The 19,482-nt window shown below is 40.0% G+C and overlaps 1 protein-coding gene and 1 long non-coding RNA gene across 3 annotated transcripts in view; one reads left to right on the plus strand and one right to left on the minus strand.

Moving 5' to 3' along the window:
• Window positions 1–19,482, plus strand: part of TBXAS1 (thromboxane A synthase 1) — a 244,211-nt gene that overhangs the window by 140,837 nt on the left and 83,892 nt on the right. For both annotated transcript variants that reach the window (XM_084536293.1, XM_084536292.1), the window contains 3 exons: window positions 6,624–6,712; window positions 9,257–9,405; window positions 11,209–11,339. In XM_084536293.1, the coding sequence (XP_084392419.1) occupies window positions 6,624–6,712; window positions 9,257–9,405; window positions 11,209–11,339 (369 nt within the window). The remainder of the gene's footprint in view (window positions 1–6,623; window positions 6,713–9,256; window positions 9,406–11,208; window positions 11,340–19,482) is intronic.
• Window positions 65–18,648, minus strand: LOC311444883. Its single transcript, XR_014698118.1, has 3 exons — window positions 18,501–18,648; window positions 1,484–1,531; window positions 65–1,011 (listed from the first exon to the last, which is right to left on the minus strand). It is a non-coding gene; the product is annotated as an uncharacterized lncRNA (long non-coding RNA).

Consider the following 19,482-nt stretch of genomic DNA (forward strand, 5'->3'; position numbering starts at 1 on the left):
CTTAAAGTCGCCTTTCAAGGGAGAGGAAAAAAAAAAAAAATAATAACCAACAAACCACCACCTCTTCCTTTATGTATTTTATTCTGAAAGGGAAGCATGCCTCACTCTGGTGCCCAGTCCTCGGCTGTAAAATTTTCCACTGGGCAGACGCCTGTGTTGTTTTGACATGCCGCTGTCGAAATCCACAGTAACATCTAAATGTGTCTGGCTCTCTCAGCTCTATAGACAGCGGTCGCTTAGCAACGCCGGCTGTCACCTCCTCATTATGGTAAATTCTAATTGGCCGCAAGCCTGCTGGAGATGCTGATTAATCACAACTGACAGTGCCATTGGTTATGTGCCTCGACATTTGCTCTGTCACCGGCTCCATCGCCGGGTTTTATAGATGCGAGGATTTTTAAATATTCAGGCGATTAGTCGCTAATGGTGTGGCGGGAGAGGGGAGCTCTGCATTTCCCGAGCTGAAATTAATCCGCCTTACTGCAGGTCATCGGCAAAGCGCGGCTCCCGGCTTCGGCTCTTTGCTGTGGAAGTAACAAAAGATAAAGCCGCGCTCCCCTCCATTTGCGCAGAGCAACCTCTGCCGGCACCGGCACAGCGAGGTGAGGACGAGCGGGGAGAGGCCCCGTGCGTCCTGCTTTGGGGCCTGGCAGAGGCAGGTTTGCAGGGTTTGACTCGTGTTGAAGAAGTCCTATTGCTCGCTTTGCGCTGCTTGGTGGCGGAGCTGCAGGGCCGGAGGAAATGGGGGTAGAAAGTAAAATGGTGGGCCAGCCAGCACCTTGCACCCAGCTCATATGTGGAAATTGCAACCTTTGGTTTTAGCTCGATGGTCAGCTTTCCCTGTGCTGCCTCTTCCAAACTCTGTACAAGGGGTGCAGTCTCCGTGTTACCCAGAAATGGTAATTTTCTCCTCCGAAGTCTACAGAAAGTGGGAAAAAAAGGAGAGAAGGGTCTCTCTAAAAGGTCCAACTTCATTCCAGTCTCATGTCTTCACCAGAAGACTCTCTGTCCCTGCACAGAAAAATGCCAGCAATAAATTTGTGTTAGCTTAAGAACCTCTTGAATGGATGTACACCTCAGCCTTGCATTTCACTTTCAACCCAAATAGATGAATAGTCCTGGGATTTGAAGTTAATGCAACTTAACTCCTCGCTCATATGCTTCTCTTGCTGTTGCTTAATTTAGAAGCCATACCAACACTTCTCAAAGGAAATCAATGCTCATTAATTATGATCCCACTTTTTAACTCTCCCATATTTAGTACTCTGTCAGAACCTCTGCAGCATGGAAATGGAAATATTGTGTTCTAGTATTGGCCATACTACAGAGTATTCACGATTATGTAGAAGTCATATTGTTTTTAATAAACTCTTCCTCTCTAACCCAAAGGAATTACAAATGAGTTATTTTTGCTATGAATTTGTTGCATAAGAACCTGGGTTTGTTGTTTGATACATATTTATAAACACTGCTAGGCACATACCTTATTTCTTCTCCTAGGACACCAATTCCTTTGCCACAGAGATCTGAACTTTGGAAAAAACAAACAGATAAAACCATTACAATCTTCTTACCACCGTGTTCACCCTAGATGTCTACTTTGCCTTCACATAATACCAGAGTTGCTCTGGAGAATGGTTCCCCCTGAGTGCTGCAGCTCCCAGCTCTGCTCTGAACATAGACTTGTCTATCTGGATGCTCTGAGAGAACTGGGAGCTATTAGCCTGTGACAGAGCTATAAATGTTAACAACTCTTTGTGCTCCCCATAGCAATCCCTTCAGACAAATGATGTGCAGAGTTGGATACAGACTCCTGATATCTCCATTTCCAAAACACAAGAATCTACTATGAGACTGAGAGACAGCTTCAGTACTAGCAATAACGAGAAGCTGGTCATCCACTCTTTGAGCTGACTGCTATGGGACAAATCCCAAGGAAGATAATATATATTTGCTAGGAATTGAACTGTAATGCCCCACAGAGACATCTAGCTGCTGTGGCTGGGGGTGGAAGTGTGCTTTGTGCTTTTGTCTCAGTGGTATTGGTGTAGCATCACTGAGAAGTTCACTAAGCATGAGGAATTTCACTTCAGTTTGGCAATTGTTTCCAAGAGCTGGTCACCAAATGAGGAAAAGTTGATCCCAGAATTTTGCAAAGTTATGAGCAATTAATTGAAACCAGAGGTTATAGAGCTATTGGGGAGCCAGTGCAGTCATTGCTGCTTGCATGAAGAGAATTGATTCCCTAACATTCTTTAAGAATTTTCTAGCATCTTCTGTTTTTGCTCTCTGTACCCTCAACTGCTCACTTTAAAAGCTGTGCTCTGCCACACTGTTATTTTGTTTTGTCTTGTTTTATATAGAGTTCCGTACTCTCTGTTCCCCTTCTTTTAATTTTCTTTTTCAAATGTGTATGCAAAGATTAATAAAGCAGTCCACTCCAGCTGAAGGAAGCTTTGGATCCAGATAAAGGTAAATTCAACTACGGTAATGGTGAACATAGCGTAAGTCAACAGACTTTTAGGCTTGATCCTGCAGTAAGAGTTAGTAGTCTCATCCCCCATGAGATGCCACTGGGGTTGGTAGCAGATCTGATAATAAGCTGTCCCATTGCTATGGGAGCACTGAGAATGAGAAATGAGAGAGAGGAAGCAGGAGAACCAAGTTTCACTTCCAGCTTTGCCCCTGACTGCCTCAGTGTGATCTGGTAGAAGCTGCCTGAATTCTCTCTACGTGAAACATCTTTCATCTGTTAAATGGGAATATTACCAACCACTGAAAGTTGATCCAAGGTGTAATGCATGAGGAATTTGTGAAGTAATATAGCTGGAGGTTCTCAAGTAAAAGATGCAGTTCTCTGTGTTCCTGTCATGCTCTCCTCAGCTATTATATATTGAAATGAGCTGAAATGTTAGTGATCGTGCTGTACTGATCTTGATTCCCTATTTAGTGTTTCTTATTTAGCTTCTCCCCTTTTTGCTGTGGTGCTTGTGATGATCCTGCAGTTCTGGACCCCATGTCAGACTTGATAAATAGCTTGGCTCTCTTTTACAGCCAGCACCAGCAGAAAACCCATTGATTTTTATTTATTCTGATGGTGCTGCAGTACTCTTGTCATCTCCTATCAGTATGCTGGGAATCCTCTCCTCCATTAACTAACCATTAAAACAAAACAGAACACAAAAATTAAAGAAGAGAGTGCAACATAATGTAGCATTGTCCTAAATAAGCTGTGAAGTGGAGTTTGTGTTACGGCATTTTTTTTCAAACAAAGGGAGACAGAAAGCAGAACTTGTGATAAGTTGACAAAACAGTGCAAGAAAATCCTCTGGTGTCAGTCTCAGGCATGTAGATCTTCCAGATCCCACTAGGACATAGGATCTGGCAGTGCAGCTGTTGAGATTTCCTTGATTTTCTTTCTACTCTACTCTTGCACAGTGGTAAGAGGCATTTTGGAAGAGTCTCTGCAAGCTGCAATTGCTATTCAGCAAAGAAAGTGCACTCACCTGAGATGATGCAAATCACTAACTTGAGAGCTGATATGTGAAATGTGCATATCCTAGAGCCACGAGTCAGTGTCTGCTCGAGTTGCTCTCTTTGGTAAGTTGTGGCCCTGAGTAGCAGAGCCCCACTGTGAGATGATGGAAACACACCTCTGCTCTTTTCCTGGTTTTAGTGACTTGGTATCTGTAGCAAAAGAGATTCTTATGCTGGGGTTGTGTCCTTTTTTCCTTCTTCTTTCCTTATATTCCATCCCATTTATGGGACAAGAGGCCTGCCATGACCTTGCTGTACTACGTGTGAACGGTAAAACTTTCTGGTGTGACTGTCTACAGTGAATACAATCCAGACTTCTTGGATGCTAAGAATAAGGGGAATAATCCTGGTGAATACTGAGGTCCACATCTAACTAGAGGAATGTGACTCCGATGTCTTTGAACAGTGCAAACATCCCCATGCACCATGCATATGCAGAATCGGAAACTAATTGTTGTTATGTGCCAAATAGCAAATTGGCAGGATTTATACGGCAAAGCCCCTGGCATCATGAAAACCCTAACCCCAAATGCTCTCCTTTGGCAAAAGAAAGAAATTTGGACTCTGGGCTACTCTTGCTATTAGATAACTGGCAGATCAAATATTTACAGGGACCATATTGTTTAGATTTTTCTTCATCCTGTTACTCTCAGCCAATCTGAACACAGAGCAGCTGGGGTTTGTTTACCCACCAAGAACTGAATCTCAGGCAGGTTATGCAGCTTTTATGTTCTGACTGGCAAACGATAATGTATAGGAAGTTAGTGATACCCAAGGCAGTGTAGATCAACATGTCTGTTACCGTGCCTGTTTTCAAAGTTTGCTGTGGTTCACCTCCCCCAACACTATTTTATTTTTCTTGATGATTGAGCAGAGTTTAAAGTATTAAGGGACTTGAGTACGTTTCACTCTGTGGTCTTTGTAGTTGGCAAACTTGGATTAATTTATGTCCCCCAAGGGAACAGAAACCCAAACCCAAACCCAGGATTCCTAAGTAGATATCCCCCATAGCTTTCATATGCAAATAATTGTCTCATTGATATGACTCTGTCCTATAATGCTAACAATAAATCAAATCCATGTGCCCCCCTCCCCACTTTCCTGCTTAGATGTGCTAATAAAAATATCTTTTTGTCTAGAAATAAATTGCTACGGCATTTTGACAGGCTGGTGGAATGTGGAAAGTTCAGAGGTGCTGCGAGATGCCCTGGCCAGGCGTATGTGCCCCTGCCATCCCTGCCAGCTGTTGGAAAGCAATAGCAGCCAGCTGGGTGGTTTCAGGTCTGGTGATGTGCTGAAGAATGAAAGAGAAAATAAGGCAATAAAAGGAAAAATTTGAAATGATCACCATCTGTTTAGAAAACATCGTACCTGTTAAAATATGGATTTTCATTTTGTTCTCCTTGACTGACTCAGTTCATTCGAAGGGCTGGACCCAGAGATTATAAAGCATTTTACCCTGGTTTGATTTGTTGAACAGAAATGTGTTAGTTTTGTTGAATCATTTGAGATGAAGCTCACTGCAGGGGACCTTCTTTAGAAAGCCAAAAGGGGCAGAAAACTGCCACATAACATGGTGTGCACCTCCCAAACACACATACCAGCTGCTTTTACAGAATACTAATCTGGATTCAGAATTGTTTTGTGAGATTCCTGTTGCACAGCCCAAATCAATCCAGCTTTGAACTGAAAGGGTGACATCCTGCTCTGTCCCGTATAGGTATGGGACTTTGAGAACAGCTAGACACATTCTTGACTAAGACTTCTGCCTTTGGAGAACATGTTGGATGCTCCCGCGTTGGCCTTTTGACTACGTACAGTCTTGCCCATGTGTTGGGATGGCAGCGTGCCTGTGCACGAAGTGTTATGCCAGTTTCACAGAGGTAGAAGTGCCAAGCAAAATGGACTTGGCTGGGCAGCCTGCATAGCTTGTGGAGTGTGCTGAGAGGCTGCAGTAAGTCTTTTTTGGTAACAAGAATGTCAGAATAGTAGGACAAGTCTGTTCTCATATTTGTTGACATCCGTATGCTGAAGGAGGTTGCTCAGGAAGGAAAGACGGGTTGCTGTGCATATGTCTGCTAATGCTTGGCATAACTGAGGCAAGACTGGGGTATTAAAATGTAGGAGGATCTGTCAGTAGCCTCCCTGGAGGAAGAGTCATAGCAAATAATACCATTAGGGTAATGGCTGGATTGCTGCTATGCCCTAACTCAAAGCAGCAGTCAGAATCCTCCTCTGTCCCTCCTGAAGGTATAATCAAGGTAAGTGTCTGATGCTGTTCTTATGAAACGAGTTATAGAGGGACTTTAAGAAGGTCGTGATGGTTGCCTATGTCTGGTTTCCATGAAATGCTGAAGAGGAAGACTTTCACTATTAGGCAGACACTATTTCACTATTAGCCAGACAGGGCATGTGTAGGTCTACCTGACCATCATTTGTCAGCGAACGGAAAGAACCACTAGCCGAACAAATTCACACGTGTGTCCACTTAATGACGGTTGCCACTCCAGACAACCCTCTCCTCAGGTAATGGCAGCACTCTTCCCACAGCAAACTGTAGTGATATACACAGTGCTTTCCCGATGTACTCCTTAAATCCCTCAAAATGAGGGATGGCAAGAAGGAAATACTAGGCCTCTGGTGATGACATCTTTATAAGACTTCAAGACCACAGAAAATATTATTCCTTCCACTCAGTAGTATACGTAGACAAAATGTAATGACCTGTAAATATGGATCATGATAGATGGTCAGCTGGGACAGGGAATGATTAAAAAAAGAGAGGAATGTTTTTTCTTAGTCTCTCTCCATGTATATAGCCATAAGTGGACAAGAACCAAAGGTCAGGTAAGCAACAAGACCTTTTGAGTTTAGGCCCAGAGCTGGAGAAAGGCATCCCTGTAATAGTGTAGGCAATCCCAGCATTTCATCTCACCTGTGCAAAAGTGCCTGACCACACCTGCAGAGGGTCCTGAGAGCTCCATCCCATCTACTGGATAAAACTAATTTAGAATAATTGATTTTTTTATTATTATTATTTATTTTACATTTTAACAATTTTCACAATAGAATGCATTCCTTTCTAGATGACACCGCTAATAAACCAGGCCTGCGATGTCCTGCTGAGTAACTTGAAAGTCTATGCAGATTCTGGCAAAGCTTTTGATATCCAGAGGTACGTTCAACATACCAGAAATGAGTAACAGATTAAAAAAAAAAAAAAAAAGTCAATAGGAGCAATTATTCTAAATATTCATTTACTGTATGTATAACAAGATTTATTTTTTTCTCTTGCTTTTATAAGTGGAGATCATAGGATAGAGGATGTGTCTGATGATAGATGCCTTTTCTTCATGGGGAGAGCCATTGCATACTTGAAAAGTAATTTTGGGAATGCATCTAATGTATTTCTAGCTGTTTAATGGAGTTTTAACAGCTGGAAGCAGAAAGGAAAGCTGCACCAGTCCCTGTCCAGTCTGCTCTGTACCGTCTGCCAATAAAGTACAAATATAGGAATTGATCTAGTATCAAATCCCTCTAGTCCATCACTTTCTTGTTTGTTTGTTTGTTTGTTTTTGGTATGACTTTTTTTGAGCACTTAATGATTCTTATCACATTCCTACTAACCCTGTCTAATAGCACGCTAGCCTTTTGTGAAACAATGAGATCAGTATTCCAGATGAGAATGCACCATTGATTTATAAAATGACACTTTAATATTTTCCATACTGTGCTTTCTCCCATTTGTTATGCATTTAAGATCCTATTATCATTTTTTGTTGCTCTTTCAGCAGAGATCTTCACTGAGCTGTTCACAATAGTGTCTAGCCTCTTCTCTGAGCACATACAATACTTCTAGGATCTCTGTATGGTGAATGAATAGTTCAAATGTATCCTTACTGTCAGGCACTATTTTGTGTACATTTCATTTGCTAGGTTGGTCAGCACCTTCTGAAGTTTCTCATGACTTTTCCCTACCTGGAACAGTGCAAATAATTTTGTTTCATCTAAAGGATTGGATATTTGGTCACTGTTCAACCATCTCTTGTCCAGTAAATGTATATGCATGCATGCAAGTGTCTGTGTGTGCACAAAGATTTCTTTATATTAAATATCTGAGGAGTTACTATGAGACTCTGAGATGATACATTGCATTTAGCCTAGTGCTCTGATGAAAATTGACCTTTTTAGTCCTTCTGGGTTTTTCCCTTTTTTCCATTTGTCCTTTTTCTTTGCCTGGTCTTTTAGCTATTGATCCATGATAAGGTTTCACCTCTCGAGAGGCACTTTGGAAAAGACTTTGAAAGTAGAAATGAATGATGTTGACCATCTCAGAATATGTTCTTCCAGTTATTTTATCATGCTACCATTTCAGCCAGTTTGACATATATAAATGTGATTCTCATTGCACTGCAGTTTCACAAAACTGCCTTGGGAGCCATTTTTTGGCTGTAGATACCCTATTTGCAACCTTCTGTCTTCTTGTACATTAGTTGGCTTTAGCCATTTTGTGTTTTGTCAACAACTCAAAGTGTAGGGTTTAAGCTTTTTCAATAACTTGGTGAGGTAAATGATTGAGGGCTTCTGAGATTATTGTTTTGTTGCAGAACCCCTCTTTTAACGTTTCAACATCCAGCAGTGCCTTTTTGTTTTGTGTAAGAGTTGAAAATCCAAACAAGTTACTTAGCTCTGCAGCATTGTCGTTATCTTTAAATTCAGCTTTGTTGTCCTCAGAATGACAGTGATCCAAGGATTATAGTATGAGATGTTCTGCTTCACAGTATACACACAGGATATACTGGGCCTGAGTCCTGTCCTCTTGATTCATGCTTAATCAAGTTAAAACATCAGAGAATTTGATATTAACCTTCTATAGAAAAGAACAGTCATAGAAAAACATAACGAATCAGTCATTGAATACTTGACCAACAGATCAGAAGAACTAAATTACAAGGATATTTCACATTCTTAGTCTGTTATCTCAAAACTAGTATAGCTGCTAATGGACATTAGAAATAAAAACGGTGAGACAACTGGCTAGATAGCCAGGTATGTGGGGAGAGATTCAATAAGTTCTAAAATTTCTGTGCTGAGATCTACAGATCATTTGTAGTTCTCAAAGCATTTGCTACCACTCTGCAGAGATACAGGCTTCACTTGGAGTCAGTTCCCCATGGTTTTGACCAGGATTTTGCGTTAGAAAGGAGCTATTAAGAAGACAAAGGAAATCCTTAATAGAAAATTTTATTTAAGGACTTCTTGTGACTCTTGTGAGAGTTCAGACTAGACTGGTGGAGACATTGTTTATGCAGTTTTGAGAACTGAAGAAAAGAGAAAGAGATTACCTCTATTCTATGTATACTACAATAATTCTTCTGAGTTTCTGTTGCATTAGATTCCAAGATAATAACAAATGAACTTTTTTAAAAAATATATATATAAAGTATTAGTAGAATTATTGAGCTATATGAAAACATGTTCACTTTGTAGAGGGAGAGGAGGTTATTATTTTAATAATTATTAAATTATTAATAATTATTAATAGTATTTATTATTAAACATCAGTATTTATCAGAATGATGGAAATATCTGTGAGCAAAGCCCAAATTTGAAAGCAAAAAGAAAATCAGAGACAAAAATCAATGTTATGCGATGTTTGTAGAAGCAAGATATTCATGGATATGTAAGTTGTAGCTAATGATTGTCATTCTTAATGCAGGTGTTACAACTGCTTTACCTTGGATGTTGTCGGTAGCGTAGCTTTTGGAACGCAGGTGGACTCTCAGAAGAATCCTGATGACCCCTTTGTTAAGAATTGCAGAACATTCTTTGAAATGTCTTTGTTTAAGCCTCTTCTTATTCTAATCCGTAAGTACAGTCCACCTTTGTCTACTCTGTTATGGTAATTTTCTGAAAGTCATTCTGAAATTGCAAAACATCTGGAAGCAGGAGCAGGAAGATGTATTGTGAGCTTTATTTCAGAAATGTTCAGAATTCAGCCCACAGTGCACGAAACCCTCTAGATTTTCATGGTATGCTTTACAGCTCCAGTCATCATTAATGCAACTTCCTCCAGAAACCAAGAGTCACAGAAAACAATGCTCCAGCTTGATTTGAGAGGAAGGTTTCTGGCACCTGTAGCCTGTGGGCTACACTTCTGTTTTAAAACAGAGTTACAGCAACCTAATCTATATGTTGTAAATAAAGTGTAGCCCTTGGGAACCTGGGAGCAAAGTTTTTGTGCACTCTTTTTACTTGGTAGAGATTGAAATCTCACCCATAAATAAAAGAGTGCTAATAACCAGAAGAGAAGTAGAGGAGCATAAGCAGGTAGCGTAAGTCCTCTAAATTCTTATTTAAATAGCATCAGCAGCCTGGCTGATAACTATAAAGGATGAAGATGGTAAGTACCAGCACAGGCTGTCTTCAGGAGAATGCATTTATTTTCCCAGTGAGTAGACTGGGAGTACAAGAACAGGGTACAAGACGATTTAGTTCTAGGTCATGAACGCTACTAAGGTTTCGTGGTGATGAAAGCTTTGTTAACACAATGGCAGTAAGAATTATAGCTGAATAAGCTGCGGCATAATCAAGGTTGATAAGTTTTTACTGTGTTACTATCTAGACCTGTTCACAGTAGTGTCAGGTGGCGCAGTGGCAAAGTTTCCTGTGCCCATCTGATCCTGCTGGCATTACAGATTGTACCTATACTAGCAGCACATGAACTGTTTCCTTCTGGAACTGTGTATCCAAAATGTCCTGGGGTTAATGTTTAACCTGATTGCAAAGTGGGATTTGTGACTAATTTCTGAAGGGACAGAAATTTGTCCCTAGCCTCTAACAGCATCCTCCATTAAAGAAAGTTGCTGTGTAGAGTTTGGGGTTGGATTGCCTGAAAGTGTTTGATTTCCTTCTGTTAGTAAATTACATGGTCTGAATTTCAGCAGTGTTGTCCCGTTGACAACAGGGGTTTTCTGAAAATGGACTGATTTGTTAGTCCTAAGCTGTTCATGATTTAACAATGGGTTTATTCAAGTACAAGACTTCACTCTGGTATCTAGTTCCTACTATCGCCTATAAAGGCGATGGACTGGAGACCATCCTTGTAGTAGCATCCTACTTTAAGAATCTTTGATCTGTTTAGAGAAGCAAAACAAAGTAGCAAAGCAATATTCAAATACTGAAGAGCTGTAAATGGGAATTACTACTACACAGTTGTATGGATCAGTGCCATAACTTGCTAAATGGAGTCAAGATCCTCCACGTTTTGCATGCAACTGCTCAAGTAGGCAGTGAAAGTAATTCTTCCTTTTGTTGTATTGGCTCTGTGGCATCAAGAAGCTGAACTGAAATCTGGAAGCATTGTGGAAGACTTGCCAGTCATGGAAAACTTATAAGGCAACTATCCAGCAAGGGAGTTCCAGCCAAAATGGAATTTCTAAAAGGAAAGCCTGTACCAACATATAGAGGTGGAAGAAGAAGAAAAAAAATAAATAAATAAAAATAAAAATAAAAAAAAAAAAAGAAAGAGAGAGAGAAAAAGTGGAAAAAACAGCTTTCACAAAAATAATGCATCCCACTTGATGAGATTTGTAATATTAATGAAAGGAAAGGGATATTACATGCTTTTTCACTCTGCCTCAGTGTTTTCTCCTTTTAAATCTCTTACAGTTTCTTTCCCATTCATAATGATCCCACTGCTTCGAATTCTGCCAAATAAGAAACAAAAGGAACTGAATGGATTTTTTATCCAAACTATAAAAAATGCAATTGTCTTCAGAGACCAGCAAGATGCAGCTGAGGTAAAACCATTTGTGTGATAAATATATGGATAAGCAAATGCTTTGAGGAAAAACTGGAAGTGGCATAAGCCTCAGTTGAAAAAGTGAACTCAGTCTGTTTGAACGTTCAAAGCAATTTAGTGAAGATTTTATTCATTTTTAGCTCTATGTACCATCAACCAGTCTTGGTGCTGATGCGGAACTGTTAACACATTACAAGAAAGACTGCTTCTCTCGCTTTATCTGTCCAAATAAGGATGCAGAAAATGTTGCATCTGGGATGGCTTTCCAACCCAGTTTCTAGACCCAGAAGGATTCATATTGTAAAATTTTTTTCTTATCTTCATCAGGTGTCTTGTCTGTGCTGGCTTTCCTTAACAATATGAGAAGGGGGAGCCCCCCACAGGGTGACTCAACCCAGTCATTACCTCCGAGCTGACATGGGTTTTATATAGCCCTATGGCAGTTCCTACTATTTATGAAAATGCAAAGAAAGACCCTACATGTCTAATTAAGAGCAAACATTTATTATTGAGATGGTTAAAGAAAGAGGTAGTAAATTCTACCCAGTATGCAAAATAATTGAAATGTATTAGTAGCAAATCAGCTGTGGCCCATCTCTTTCTTATTCATCTGGACATAAGGCAGTTCTGAGTTTTTTGTTGTGTGTTAATCACTGTTATTTTATGAAGACTCTGAAGGCGCAGATATTTTTATAAAGGTCTCTCTATTTTCAATACATGAAGCATTGGGAACATAGGCACGTACATAAATTTTGTGATATAAAAGTTCTTTGGGTCTGCTTGTCCTTTTTGACCATTCTTTACTCCAGACTGCACATAATTTCCCTGAAAATAGGTTAACCAATTAATTATGGATGTGTAGTGAGAAACAAAGAATATCAAAGAGAATTCCATTGTAAAGGTAACAGACAAGTGTTGCATATCAATTGACATGAAATGTGCCATAACGTACCTATTAAGAATCTGTTAATATTGAAATAATTGAAAAGTTTCTTTCCACTTTGAGATGAACAGCAGTTCTGATGGGATAACAGCACAGGTGAGGATGGATCATCCCAAATTTTTTTCAGAATGTAGCCCCCCAGCTGTCATCTTTCAGGATAGTATGGATTTTAATTCTCACGGTGTTATATCTAAGGCACTTTTTTAAAAATCAAATTGATTTTCAAAGATATTGCTGCTTTGCACTGTGTTGCACGTTCTACTCTTTTTCTTTGACACTCTCTCCAGTGAAATCTCACTTCCATATTTGTTGTCCTTTATTGTCCCCTTATTCTCACCTTTCTTCAATTCTATCTTTATGAGTCTTTCCTCCCCAGTAGCCTTTAGGTCTTTGTATCCATCCTTCTTTATACCCCAAAGTTTCTATGCACCACTGCGTAGTCACAGAATAATCACAAATAATTCATGATTCAGAAACATGGATGGTGTATCTAAGGTGGTTGCAGACACCTAATTTCTAGTGTACAGATCCTGTGTGAACTTTTAATAGCATATTCATGGGGCTGTATATATGGAGAGTTTTGACTGAAAGATTTATGCTGACAGGGTCTGCATGAAAAAGCTATTTATTCTGTGTATCAATTATAAAAGGGGCAATGAAACAATCTAATGTGAATTAATGGTAGTTAATGTATTAACTGCTATGTGTTTTGTATTAATATACTGTATTTCTGTGGAAATAGCATTGGCAGCATCAGTCAGGGGCTAAATTCTTGATTATATTAGAGATGGTCACTCAAATTGAAGACTAAGATAAAGGACAACAGGTGGGTATGGTAAGGAGAGAAAACAAAGAAAAATGAGATTCTAGTGACAAGAGCAGGAGTCAGCATTATGTCCATATGCAGTGTGTTTTCAGCTCTCAGTGGCTGATCGAGCAGAAAGGCTTATGATTGTATTGGAAGGGATATTGGGAGACTCATTAAAAGATAACATATGGCAGTAGCTGCCCAGTATCAGGACAGTGTGGAAGAAAGTACAAGGTCCATGTTTACCTTAACAGTGTATGCACAAGTCCATGACTGGCAGTGGTCCCACCTACTCCTGGACTTTTGCCTAGTTTGCAAAATTGTCATATGGGAACGATTTCAGGTACCGGGAGTTAGACACTTTAGGACCAGCTTTCTGAGAGCGTATTAAGTTCCCTATGCAGCTCAGGATCATTAACATGGCTTTCAAAAGCGACTGAAAAGTTTGGATTTTCCTTTTTTTCCCCACCTTCACTGCCTGTCTTGTTATCCACTCTTAAAATTTTGACTAGTTTAGGTTGGTGGAGTGCAAGTTTTGCTACAAATATAGGCACCTTAGGAATTTGCCAGGAACATAAAAAAGGTATGTGAAATGGATCAAAATGCGGCTGCTGTCCAGTTTAATGCAGAAATGTAATCTGCAGAGATTAGGTGTCCCAGATAGCCCTGTAGTTGAAGGAGAATTATGACCTGTGTCTTAGGTCTAGAGTGATGAAATGTACCTCCTGAAGTCAGTAGGAGTTTTGGCATTGAATTTTAATGAGCCCAAGATGTAACTGGTAGCTACTGGTTCCTTATGCTAATAACGGGAGCTGTAAGCAAAGTCTTACAGCCTTCCTGTACCGCATTAGGCCAATGGGTATTCCTTAGATTGCCATATTCCTAGATGTTACACTGTGTGCATCTTTTACTCCTCATTGATTTTATCACCATTAAAAATGTTTTTATCTTTGGGGAAAAAAAAAAAAAAAAAAAAAGGAACAAACTGTAAAACAATGAAGAGCTCTGTGAAAGTGATTCAGCTGAAGCTTGTCTTCCTCTCATCTGCAGTGAACATGAACAAAGAATAAAGAAAGGCCAAAAAATAATGTGACAAGCAAAGTCAGCCTGTTATCATCCTTGTTCCATCAGTAAATGAAACAATGCTTCTGAATGCCTAAAGATAATCCCACGGGCAGATAGTAATTTTACAGCCAGGTTTAGATCTAATAATACGCTTGCAGCTTATATGAGATCTGTGATGTCACTTTCTCTTAACCCATCGGTTAGTGCTGCAGATGTCATTTTAATTATATATTATCTTTCTGTGGTCAGTCAAATAATTTCAGTCCTGGATATTCCACTCATTTGGCTTATGTACAAAAACATTTAGTGGTCGTATTTTAGAAATTTTAATATATTACATTTATTCATGAATTCAAATTATTGTAAAATGCTTTTCCCACTATTTACAGGAGAGCAAATTCACCCTGCTCAGAAGAAACAGCACAAATTTAATGCACCACTTAACACCTACTTTGAAGACTCCAGCAGGATTTAAGTGTTCAAATACCTTATCCTGATTATCTGCCCAGGTTTAAATTTTTCCCTTAGGCAACATGTTTCCAGAAACAGGGTGGATAGACTTTGTTTCAAGAAATGATAGTTTGATAGATTTTCACTTAATAATCTGATATGCAAATCATTGTTCATGGAAGAGTTTTTCTGTCAAGTTACAGCTCAGTTCTTAACTTGCCCGTCTGTTTTAATGATGATATCTAGATGAAGAAGTCTTTCATGGTGCTCAAAATTGCAACTCCTAAAACTGCGGGATGAAAGCAACACCCCCTCCCCTTAACAGAAAAAGGCTTGAATTTCATTTTTAACTCATGGTAATACCAGTGGGAATACAACAACGTAAAGATATTGCAAAACATTAATTTTGCAGCATCACAACAGATATGTGGGAAAATTTGGCTTTCAAACTGTGCACCATTTAACAAGAATTGGAGAGTTCATGGAGGCTGCAACACATTCTTCTGGCATCTCTTGATTTTTCCAGTTTTGGTGTCAGCTGTGAATGCATAATTCAAGATCAATGATCCATGCTAGGGAGGTAGTGACCTGATGATGTTTCTGATGATGATCAGCTGTTTCTTGGTGGTCTCAAGCTGACTTGAAATGAGAGGGTGATAAAGCACAGAGAAGTATCACCAGAACTGTATTCGTTTGCATCTCAGTTGTTCTGGTCAACTTTGCTGGAGATGTATGGGCTACCCGAATGCTTTTGTTGCAAATCCAGAGCAGGCAGACAGAAAAATGAAAAAAGAGCGTGAAAGCTTCACTGTTAACCATGCTGCCCTTGTGCCACGTGGTGTAAAGCCACAAAGAAGCTGTATGGTGCTGTCAGTCCTGAAGATGACCTAGTCTCCCAGAGACTGGTATGGCCCTGGGATACTCTGTACTCTCTTGTGCTAGGTCTAAACTGAAAAAGGTCTTTTGGTCAGCAACTGCTAGTGATGAATTGCAGCCTCCTCCCATTTTCCTGCTGCTTACATGCCCGGGCAGGCATGCGTGGTTTCTGCTTAGTGGAGATCCTTTGGTCTTCCAGCACCAGCCATAGGAACCTAAAATGAGGTGGCGGGTCAGGAAACTGAATTTTGAGGAAGTCTGAAATGAAACTACTTAAATGCTTGTAAAGGTGAGGCATCTGTCCTTCAACTGATATAGTAGCATGCTATAAAGAGGTGGTATCTTTTAGTATCTTTCTGGGAAATGATGGCCTGGTTAAAACTTTAATCTCTAGAACCCTGATTCCCAAGGAAGAACATGCAATGAGCTCCCCTAAATGCTTTACCTAAGGGGAAGAGGGACATGTGTGTATGTACCTGCATTCTGGAGGATAAGGGACAATCTGAAAACCTAATTACTGTGGCACTCTCTTCTTTTCTCTTCCTTCCCTCAGCAGCTCCCTGGAGTTTTTCCTTTTCGTGAACTAATGAACTATTTTATTCAAGAGCTGCTTGAAATGAGTTGAGCAGAGGTAATCCTCCTGAAAAAAAGTCTGATCCTCTCCTTGTCAAGGGAAAACTATACAATTACTAAGAAAACTTAGTTAAAAATTTGCTAAATACTATGTACATTCCAGGAGCTATGTGTGTGTTTGAACTGTGGAAAATGCAGTACAGATGTTTAAAAGTAAATATTTTTCTAAGGAAACAGCAGATGGGAGGATTAGACACTTTCTAATAGTGTGCAGTTTTCTTGCCGTCATAAAAAACGAAGCAGAACTTGTTTATGTTTGAATGAGAGTGGTGTCCATTTAAGGACACATACGATATGGCAATATTAAATAATTCATTTGAATTGATTAATAAAGTCAGTAAAATGAAGGATCAGCCTGGTCCTTTTGTTTTGCTAAGTCTGTGGGAGGGACACTGCATTTCTGTTCCACAAGGCTGTTCTCACAGTTTGATCGTGTTCTTACCCACTGCCTTTGTTGCGAGGAAAGTGAAGTGAGTTTCCAAGAACAGTAAATGTGCTTTAAAGATATAGAGAGAATCTGTGCTTAATATGGGGACTGAACACAAATCTCGAACCCATATCTCTGCTGTTTTAAGCAGAAGAGTATCATTCCTCTGGAGTATATTAAAATTCTTCAGAACGCTAAATCTGGTTTCTGTGCTTGGGCAGTACACGGTGATTCTAACAGGATAAAAAGTGGCATTATGGTAGAAGAAGTTTTAGTTATTCATCGGCTTTTAAAAATCCATGCATTAATGCTTGCCTTCAAAGTTGCTTTCCTTCCCAAATTTGAAGAAAAATATCTTTACTTTTTTTTTTTTTTTTTTTTTTTAAGCTGGAGTATTTAATGAATTTTATAACTTTCTCAGGATTTCTTAAGTGGCCATTGAAACACAGCAAGGCCTTTAATCCTCAGAAGGAAATGAGCTCAAAGTCCTTATTACTTTTGGTCACTAGCTGAAATTTCTTGGTCAGTATGTTGTTATCTTTCCAAAGATTAACTGCTGGCCTACAAAACAGGATCTTTTGGTTTCAGGCTTGGGCTGACTTGTCTGGCTGAGGTGCTTTCATCATGAAATGCAGTTCTGCAGTCTCTCTCCTCAAAACAGATCAAGGACAGAATAAGTAAGGAGAACAGTGACTTTCTCACCTCCCTGAAGCGTGATGGGGAATCAGGAAGAATTTTGCATTACTGCTGCATCTGTCCCAGTTCTGCAGCCCAGCACACCTGTGAGCCCAGCACTTTACGAGCACTGCAGTCACAAGGAGATAGCAAATATCTGCTTGATGACCTGCATCCAGCTACTACGTACTAGATCTGCTTGCTATTACCCCTTGCTCTTATCACACCATTTCTACTGCCTCTGTTACGGAGCAGACAGAATTCTTTATAGATCCTAAGCAAGGAACAAGCAGCTGGCATAATGTGTGTATTATTTGCCCCACTCCAGCAAGCCCTGCAGCTACCATAACAAACAATCTGACATATGGGACACTCTTCCCAATACCTCCATCTCCCTTTTAGTTTTTTCAGTCACTGCTGTTTATCTTCAGTTCTTCAGGAGCAGCATCCCTGTCTGATATCTCATATGTCCAACCTCAGCTCCAGTCTAGGTTCTAAACTGTCATCAGGCACCTGAGCAATCTCGTTGACTTCTTGGAGCACTGCTCACATACTTCAGTTTGCAAGAACATAGATGTATGAGTGAACATGGGAATGAAATAAAAGAACCAGGATGTTCATACTGACAAAATGGGTTACATTTTAGGGGTATCTGGAGTTGCTAGGAATGATCTTGCAGACAATGCTGAGAAAATGTCAGTATGCTGAAAAAGCTAATCTCACTTGCTAAGTAAGACATGTGAAGGAGCCACTTTAGAGGGCCTTCAAAATAATAATAATAATAAAAAAGGTATCTTTACCACTTGCTGGGCAGAACAAGGGAGGTTCAGATGCACCCTGCAGTATCATAAATCCACAGAAAGTTCTTAGGCCAACTGGATGCCTTCAGAGTCGCAGGGAGGAAGGTCTTAAACACTTCTGTCATTGAGCCTTGCATGCATTTTCCTCCCATTTTCAGTGCAGGAAGCGATATGGACATTTGGCTTTGCTGATCTACAGCATATGAGAAACATCTTTTAATTGAGAAGGTTTTTTTTTTTAGTGTTGAAGAAAAGCTTTTTTTCAACCAGCGTAAAAATAAATAAACCCACATGCTCAGCTGTCGGTAATGTCAAGGGTTTTAGTGACTTTTTAAAACTGTGTTTATATGGTAAAAGCAGTCTCTTAAAATACTGTTTATCAAAAATCCAGGCCAAAAGATAGTGTAAGGAGTCTTTCAAAGTACATTTGCAGTAAAATTTTTCTGAAAAAAATTGGAGGAGGGAAGAATTAAATGACAAACCTGTCTTTTTCAAAGGAACTCCTCCATTGTTCAAGGGGAGAGCAGAAATCCTCTTCTAGATTTGCCTTTTTTTTTTTTTTTTTTTTTTTTTCTTCCTTTTGGGTAGCTTGTTCACCTTTTGGACACCTCCTTCTGTGTGCTGCCTGTTGTGGTTATACCCTGCTCTTCCTGTTCTTAATACCAAAGGAGAGGGAGTGGTCACAGCTCTGGTTTTGTGTGTCAGTAAAAATTAGAGTAAGAGCTCATTGTGCTTTAGGTGAAGACTCAGTGACTGTTCAGTTTCATTGATCTTTATGGTGGCTTGACCAGCACAGGTGGAAAGTGGAGGATGCCAAAAAGAAGATGGTTGCTCCTTAAAAGGGACCGGGTCTCTTGCTTCTCCCCTGAAAACTAGACCTGGCCCACCCCTCATGATTTTTTTGCTTTACCCTCCCAGGCTTCCCCTGTGATGGCAAGGGGACCCTGTGCTTGTCATCCAGAGAGAAGCTGAAGCATTGAAAAGCCTGTTTATGCCCGTGGTAATTCCCTGTAGGCAATAACGTCAGTGCTGGCCACTTGTCCCAGCCTGATCCTGTGCTAGTAATGAGTATTCGCAGCATGCGTTTCAGTGTCTGATTAAATCTTTCTGAAAGGCCATCTGTTTGAGGAGGATGTGGCATAGGTTTTAATACTTTTTATACCTAGTACTCAATACTGCTGTTTCATGACCTTAGACATAAAGTTTGTCCCCTGCTTGGTTAGAATCTCTCCTGATACTCCAGTCAGAGAAAATAATTGGATCAAGGCTGTTGCAACCTGTTGGCTTCTTGTGTGTCTTTGGGGACATGTTGCTAGGTATTAAGTCACTGAAGTTGCACATACCCAGTGAGACTTTGCTATGTCCATGGCTCCATTCCTTGTAGGAAGGGGGTAGAGCATCTCCAGCTGCCTTTTTACCCTAGCACTCAGGGCAGACTCTGATGTAGTAATGTATCTGTTGATA

Source organism: Aythya ferina (assembly GCF_964211825.1).
Source record: "Aythya ferina genome assembly, chromosome: 1".
Taxonomy (NCBI): domain Eukaryota; kingdom Metazoa; phylum Chordata; class Aves; order Anseriformes; family Anatidae; genus Aythya; species Aythya ferina.